The sequence below is a fragment of the Myxine glutinosa genome, chromosome 7, assembly GCF_964187855.1.
Source record: "Myxine glutinosa chromosome 7, kmMyxGlut1.1, whole genome shotgun sequence".
Lineage (NCBI taxonomy): Eukaryota > Metazoa > Chordata > Myxini > Myxiniformes > Myxinidae > Myxine > Myxine glutinosa.
The window spans coordinates 107,601,091-107,609,638 of record NC_136267.1 but is presented as its reverse complement, the minus strand read 5'-3'; the positions used below and the strand labels follow the sequence as shown (position 1 = coordinate 107,609,638).

Here is an 8,548-nt window from a genome sequence, read left to right as displayed (position 1 = left end):
CTTTGGACTAAGAGGTATATTTGTTGATTCATTGAAAAACATCGTCACATCGGACAATATAAACTTTGAAACTGTATTCAGGTCTTTCCTTCCTTGCAGATCTGGAGCAAATTTAAATTCGGACAACAGCAATCACAACTCTTCAAGATGAATTCTTAAGATGCGATTAACTGTTCAATGGTTACTTCGTATATATATATATATATATATATATATATATATATATATAGATGTCTATACACACACATGTACACACGCGTGCTCACATTTTTACAACGGGATCATTATGGACAATTAGGTGTCAGACATGGCGGTGGCGGAGGCTCCCGATTCCAATCCTCCTCTGCCTCTCCCCCCCAACTACCTGTGTCCTTGTGACCCGCACTGCGGTGACTCTTTCATGATCAGTAAGCGGTGAGTTGAAGGTAGAACTCATTTGATGCAAACGTTTTTTTCGAAATTATTTTTTATTGCTTTCAGCAACAGATTGTTGGCATACACAGTACCTTTCGAGACATCCAATTTACCCTGTTCTCGTTTATCCTTCCGAGTAGATTGAGCTGTCTAACCTGCAACAGGTGAACCTCCCGTATGTTCCCTGCGTAACCTACACACGGCAAAAGCACGACGCACGCCAACCATGCCTGTGTCTGCAGGTGTGGTCCGACCGGAGCTGCCTCCGACCAAGCAGCAGAGTGAGGAAAGGAGCGAAGAAGGGTCCACAGAAAGGAGAGACAACCCCACATCTGTGTGCAAAGAGCTCCGTGCACTCAGAGTTGGACATCCCCCTCCTACACGCCTGCTTGACCCTCTCACTCCCTCTCGCCCCATCGCTTCCCGGGTGGAGCCGCTATCCACGCAACACGCCTCAGGTGTGTGACCTGCGGGGACCCACTCATTCCGACGCTTGCGAGAGCCGAGTGAAAGCAAATGTCGCTTCAAGCCGACATTGAAATCCCCTGCATTTTGTCTGATAATGAGCTCTCGATCGACGTCACTTCTGTACATCATCTGATGATTTTTGGTGGTAACGTCTACAAACGTCCGTGTAATGCTCAGGACATATCGCTGTCTGCAAAATACAATTTTATGTAAATTGTTGAGTGTTTTACCTTGAGGATATAATTTTACCCGATGTTAAAGATTGTTTTTATATTTCCGCTTTTTATCGCACCTTCCCGTCTTGTTTCCTCCTAATTAATTTCCTGAGCGATGCATCATCTGACACGCGTTGAAAGCGCAACTTGGGTCGTTTGGCCACAAGATCTGACGAATTCCTCCCTCGTTCTGTGTACGAAAGTGTAATTTCCAATTTCCTTAATGCGGCCCTATATGTATGTGTTGCTCTGTACTAATTACCCTGCTCCTTTATACAGGTGTTGTTACTCGTACAGCCAAACCAGCCATCACCGCTGAATTTAGAAAATTGGCGAAAATGTTCACATTCAAGGATATTACAATTTTTATTCTGCTAGTTTCGATTTACAGCAACATGCTTCGTTTCCAGGTCATATAATTTTATTTGATCATCGCGCGCAGTGCCACATACAGGTACAACCTTACATATATCAACCAACCTCACAACCAACCTTTCCTTTTCCTTTCCTTATCCTAATCCTTATCCTTATCCTTATCCTTATCCTTATCCTTATCCTTATCCTTATTATCCTTACCCTTATCCTTATTATCCTTACTATCCTTATTATCCTTATGTTTATTATGCTTACCCTTATTATCCTCATCCTTATTATCCTTATCCTTATCCGTATCCTTTCCTTATCCTTATCCTTATCCTAATCCTTATCCTTATTATCCTTAACCCTTATCCTTATTATCCTTATTATCCTTAGCCTTATTATCCTTACTCTTAACCTTATTATCCTTATTATCCTTATCCTCATTATCCTCATTATCCTTATCCTTATCCGTATCCGTATCCGTATCCTTTCCTTATCCTTATCCTTATCCTTATCCTTATCCTCATCCTTATTATCCTTACCCTTATCCTTATTATCCTTATTATCCTTATCCTTATTATCCTTATCCTTATCTGTATCATTTCCTTATCTCTTACAACCTTATCAACTCAACCTTTCCTTACTTTCCTTATCAACCAACCTTACAACCCCAACCAGTGCCAGATGTGACCGACAGGTGCAACCGATCAGAGGTCACGTTGCCAATAAGTTGTGCTTTTAAAACACTTCGCTTAAGCAATTTTGAATTGCATGTTGACAGATTTTTTATTTAATAAGTACAGTTAGTGCATTCGTGGAACAGGATGTTGCGTGTTTGCTGAATAACGGTGCCCGGCCGAGCAATGACCCTGTTGCGCAGCTTGCGGGGCATTTCTGGTCCCACAAGGATGTGGCAAGAACGGCGAGGGAGAAAAGCGGATTAAACCTTGGCCGGAAATTCCTGGCCAACGCTGCGTCCATTCAGCACTTGCTTTCGCATAGATGTGTTTTTAAAGGGACGGCTTGCTGTGCCTGATGATGGCTCGGACCGTGTCCTTAGTGTCGCCAAGGCGCGAAAGATCGCTGATTATTGCGTCGGCGCACTGTGCGTTTTGGATAATTTTGAAGAATTCCAAATTACTCATCATGCATCCATCGTGGCCTGAGAAATGATAAATTTCACAGCAGAAAAAATGAAATTGAGGAATTATGTACTTATTGTTGATTCAAATGATTTCACGAGCAATAATGATCATGGTTTGATGTCAGCAACGTTCCATGGCAATATCTTTGTATGATACACATATCCAGTCGTACAGATGTCGATCTGATGTGGCGTAAATGAAATTGGAAAAGAGCGCTTTCACATTCTGAAGTCTCTGGTTTAACAAAGTGATTGCTGTGGGTTGGTTGCCTCCTTGATACAACACTCTTTGGCCATGATCCAGCCTGGCTCAGGCCTCTCTCGTGATCCAGCTCACTACCTTGCTTTCCTCCCACAGCGATGCCCTGCGTGCAAGCCCAGTACGGATCCTCGCCTCAAGGTGCAAGCCCGGCCAGCCAAAACTACTCGTACCCTAGTGGCGACTACAACACGCCCTTGGGCAGCGGTTACGGCGACGCAGAGTGCGTTAAGTTTGCCATGGACTTGAGCAGTCCGCCGGACATTTCTGCTTCGACCTCGCTGCCCAGCTTCAGCACATTCATGGACACCTACAGCGGTGGGCCGCCGGGCGCGGGCTATGACATCAAACCACCATGTTTGTACCAGATGGAGGTCCCCAATCCACACGTGTCTGTGAAAATGGAGGATATGACAATGCATGGTTACCACCATCACCACCATCACCATCACCACCGCCACCACCCACCACACCCCTCTGCCATGCATTCACAAGCGGATGAAATGTTGCAAGCCTCTGGCTCCATGTATTTCAAGAATTCTCCTCCATCTACCCCAACCAGCTCTGGTTACCGCTGCCAACAGCCTGCTGGATTGTGGGATGATTCTGGACATGGGCGTCTGCAGCCCATGCCACCGGCCTACATGGGCACCAGTTCCTCCATTGTGGACAGCCTTCCCCCACGCAAGGACACCCACCGCTTTCCACTGTTCACATTTAAACAGTCTCCTCCCGGGACACCGACTGCTTCAAGCTGTCAAGTAGCATTTGAAGTGGCTGCCCGGCCACTGGGAATGGCTGCAGAAGGCGGATTTCCACCACCGCATCACCACCACCCCCTTCACCATCACCACCACCATCCACATCATCCACACATCATGGAACCACCACCACCACACCCCTTTGCTCTCCCCAGTCCTGTACGCAAGCGGCCACCCGTAAGCTTCCCGCTGCTCCCAATGGGGCCCGGGCAGCAGCTCATGGAAGCTCCTATGAGCTCAATAACACAGGCCCCTCGCAGTTTACCATCAGGAGAAGGTCTGTGTGCCGTGTGTGGGGACAACGCCGCATGTCAGCACTATGGTGTGCGAACCTGTGAGGGCTGCAAAGGATTCTTTAAGGTGGGGTTCATGACCAACCACCAATGCCACAAACCTCTTCTTCAAACAAGCCACCACATGGTCAAACCTTAGAACATTATCAAGCATTTCTGCTCTGTTCTTCACCTCTTCATGCTGCATGATTGACGTCTAAATAACGAAAGATTTATCACCTTTAACCTAGAGGGGATCGGATGTACGTTGCCTATACTCTTTCTTCTCGACCAATGCTAATTTCCTTTATTGGGCCGTGTATATTTCACACCCACAAAGAGGCAGAACAATTAGACACGTCCCACCAACTTTCTCGAGTGCTTAACCGTGGGGCTATTGATTAATCCTTCACCTGCCATCCATCTCTATTTCTACCAGTTTATCCCCTTGTCTGTTTTACGTGAGATCTGTCATCAAACTCACCAGCGACACATGGCACACTTTCCTTTATACGCGTGTATATATGTATTGGAGGTATGTACTCAAAATCCCCTTTTTTAACTGGAGTGGCTTAGCCTCATGGAGGAGCTTGAAAATATTCCACACGTAGGACATTAGTAGGCACTTGTGTACTTTTAAATGAATTGCAATGACACGAGCAGACGATGGACAAATAAACGCAGTGTATGGGATTTGAACCTGTGTTCCGAGCATCACGTCCAGATGAGAAGCTACAGCTATGTGCTCAAATGGGAGCGACAAACAGGCCAAAGCTATTGCATGGTGTGGGCAAACAGAAATGTCGGCTAATCTTTAACACAAATTATGTCGCATGTTTGTCAATACTTTGAGGTCACGTGTGTTCTGATACGTCGTATTAGTCTATCATGTAAATAATCAATATCGTATGTTACATTTTTTCCTAATCAAGGTTTATTACCACCGCCACCAAAGGTGGATGGAGGTTATGTTTTCATCCCTGTCTGATGTCTGTCCGTTTGTCTGTGAACAAAATATCTCCAAAAGTTGTGGACGGATTTGGACGAAATTTGGCAGAGATGTAGCGTATGTGACAAGGAGGAAAGGATTAGATTTTGGTGAAGATCTGGATCTGGATCCGGCTACTATAATTTTAAAGTGATTCTTCACCATTGGAAGATTGGGCCAAAAACCATACATAGCAGGATATCTCAAAAAGTTGTGGGCGGATTTGGACGAAACTTGATGGACCGGTTGTGTGTCTGACAAGGACGATTCAATTCGATTTTGGTGAAGATCTGAATATGAATTCGCGTCTGAGAATTATTTAATTTTTTTAATGATTCTTCACCCGTGTGAGATAGGGTCAAAAACGATACATAGCAGGATATCTCAAAAAGTTAAGGATGGATTTGGACGAAACTTGATGGACCGGTTGTGTGTCTGACAAGGACGATTCGATTCGATTTTGGTGAAGATCTGAATATGAATTCGCATCTGAGAATTATTTAATTTTTTTAATGATTCTTCACCCTTGTGAGATAGGGTCAAAAACGATACATAACAGGATATCTCAAAAAGTTAAGGATGGATTTGGACGAAACTTGTTTGACCTGTTGGGTGTGTGAGAAGGAAGAATCGATTCAATTTTGGTGAAGATCCGCATTCGGATCCAGCTAGTAGAATTTTTAAATTGATTCTTCACCATTGAGTGATATGGCCAACCAGGTGGAGGTATGCTCTCTATTGAGTGCCGTTCTCGTGTTACTCATGTGTTTAATGGTGTTGACACTTTTCCATGACTGAATGTATTAACATGTTAAAGATTGTGTGTGTGTGTGTGTGTGTGTGTGTGTGTGTGTGTGTGTGTGTGTGTGTGTGTGTGTGTGTCATTCATGAATCCCAATTGTTGTTGTTTTTACCTCTGACATCTGATCATGTTGTTACGGCGCACCAATAGTGAAGGCATCCCCATCCTGCTGTTCTCTGCTCTAAAAGTGCTTTTGACGCACGATAAACGCCAATCGAATGTTGCGCTGATCGCGCAGCCCGCGTTCTTCGAAAAGCGAGACGTCAAATACCATCGCACGTCATCGAATCACAATCCTCAGAGAACATTTAAATAAGCTTTTTATTCCTCATTTGTTTGTGGCGAGTGTGTCTGCGAAGCGATGCGTGAGCAATAGCAGTTAAAATACGGTCACACTTGAATGATTGTAAAAGGAGATGGTAAAAAAAAAATGCTGAAAGTATTATTATCATGAGCGAGGAAATGGTATTCGATGGCATCTCCTTCCATTTTCGACCTCATTTTGATTGGGCTTAGTTGATGTATCTACTGCGGAAACATAACTTTGAACAACCTCCCTTGAACATTATTGTCTTATTAAGCATGAGGTTGATCGCTTGTCTGTCGCACAGTTACAGAGTCGTGGAAAATGGAATGGGCCAATTATTTAATGGAAAGTTTCAAATAGTTGAAAAAGCTCCGGATTTTGCACATCAGGCTACAGACTTCCTGATCACCTCTTGTATGATTGATTTTCCACAATTCCCCGTAGGAGCAGATTCGAACCAAACATCAAGCCAAATAAATGATAGATGTACTGTAGTTTTGTTTTCGTTCCTATATGTTTCACTATCAGGTAGAATATATCTATACATCTGGACACTGCTCTTTCATGTGTGTGTGTGTGTGTGTGTGTGTGTGTGTGTGTGTGTGTGTGTGTGTGTGTGTTTACTGCTGTTTAACCTGTTTAGAAGAGGTTTTAGTTTGAGAGGGCTCCAAACACATGCCACTTGCTCTGGATAAATTGATCGCTCCTGCTATATACGATGTACTGGTTCAGGTGTTGGCATTATTGAATAGCATTACGTATGCTTGTCCGAATCACAATACATATAAAGGGAAAACTGATTATCTTCAAAGTATTTGACCACCGCATTTGGTCATTAGTGATTTGAAGAGGAGGGAAATATGAAAAGCAAGCAGAGTAAACCAAGATGGCCAAATAGTTGATCTACCTGTGCAGCGATGCATTGTTGCTTTCATATAATGTTTTCATTGCATTTCATGTGCAATTGAACCCGGTCATGCAAGGTGTCCGATTTCGAGCGAGCGTTGTCTGTCCCGCAGAGGACCGTGCAGAAGAATGCCAAGTACGTCTGCCTGGCCAACAAAAGCTGCCCCATCGACAAGAGGCGACGCAACCGCTGCCAGTACTGTCGCTTTCAAAAGTGTCTGGTCGTGGGTATGGTAAAGGAAGGTACGGACTCGGCAGGCAAGAGGCAACGCGCAAGCGTTCGAGAGTAAATAATTGTGTTCGTTTGGCTCAATTACACGCTCACTTATGAAGGATATAAACATTTGTCTTGCACAACGGAAGATGAACTGCTTAAATAAATCGCGGGCATTAGTGCCTGTCACATACAAACACGCACACACACACACATGCTCACGGAGGTGGATGCTTTCAGACCTAGGAGGGCTCCGTCCCCCTTTTTGAAACCCGCATATGGAGATGGCAACCAATGACACACACAAACACTTATGATTATCCTGCATTTGGGTGGTTTTGAAAAAAAAAAGCCTTTAAGTTTGATATAACCACCACCACCACCCCACTTTCCTTTGCGGTTTATTTAACTTGATTGCAAATGATTCCTTGCATTTTAACAACACCACACTCACAGCTGAACTACGTTTTTGTGAAAAATAAGGCAGAAAAGGTTGAGGTAGTTGGCAATTGTTTTTCAGGGGGCATGGTAACATATTACTCTGTGTTAAGATATTTTCAGGCCCTTATTGTGATACTGGCCGAGCACAGGGGGCAGGATGAGCTGCAAAGGTTCCTGCTGCCCTGCGAGGAGCCCTTTTTTGCGCATTTTTTGTACACCGAGCTCCATGCACGGTTGAAGTCAAAACGTGCTTTAAACGTCTGCGACCGCAATATGTCATGGAGGCATTTACATATGATGCCAGGAGCAAACAGTGCAGCCTGGGACCTGGGAGCGATAACAAGCTCGTGTTGTATAACCGCGGCGGCCGTGGTTGGGTTGAAGTGTCCGAGATGGAAGAACGTGCTCGGTGTGCCCGCTGAGTCCTCTTGGTGTTATCTTTCCTGCAGTGGTGCGCACGGACAACCTGAAGGGTCGGCGTGGTCGCCTCCCGTCCAAGCCAAAGAACTCGCAGGACCTGTCGCCGCCCTCGCCACCTGCAAGCCTTCTCAGTGCGCTTGTCAGAGCACATGTGGACTCTAATCCAGACGCGAGCTCTCTCGATTACTCTAGGGTGAGACGTGTGTCTGTGTGTGTGTATATGTGTGCGTGCGCGTGTGTGCGCATGTGAGATTTGCGCACATGCACACCTGCATGCAAATTCGGTTCATGTTTCTCAGGTAGTACCGCAAGCAAAAAAATTTTTTTTGCCTTTTCACTACATTTATCTTATATGTAGCATGATAATATCCAACAGAACGCACAAATTTAGCCCTAAACAAATTTAGCCCAAAACAAATTTATCCCTACATGGCCACTTTTATAGCTTGGCTGTTTCGGTGCAAGACAGATGCTGTCTTTTGAAAATGCATTGCTTGTGATTGTGGATTCTTCATCCTCTCTCTTTCCAGTATTACCTCTGTCACATGGTCGAATCGTTTTGATTGTATACTATAGA

The 8,548-nt window shown here is 44.6% G+C and overlaps 1 protein-coding gene across 1 annotated transcript in view; it reads left to right on the top strand.

Annotated features, from left to right (window-relative positions):
- Positions 1–8,548, top strand: part of LOC137431595 (nuclear receptor subfamily 4 group A member 2) — a 29,375-nt gene that overhangs the window by 3,999 nt on the left and 16,828 nt on the right. Inside the window, exons 2-5 of the mRNA XM_068123094.2 lie at positions 657–872; positions 2,960–3,981; positions 7,010–7,139; positions 8,001–8,164. Coding sequence (XP_067979195.2) covers positions 2,962–3,981; positions 7,010–7,139; positions 8,001–8,164 — 1,314 coding nt within the window. The 5' untranslated portion in view covers positions 657–872; positions 2,960–2,961. The remainder of the gene's footprint in view (positions 1–656; positions 873–2,959; positions 3,982–7,009; positions 7,140–8,000; positions 8,165–8,548) is intronic.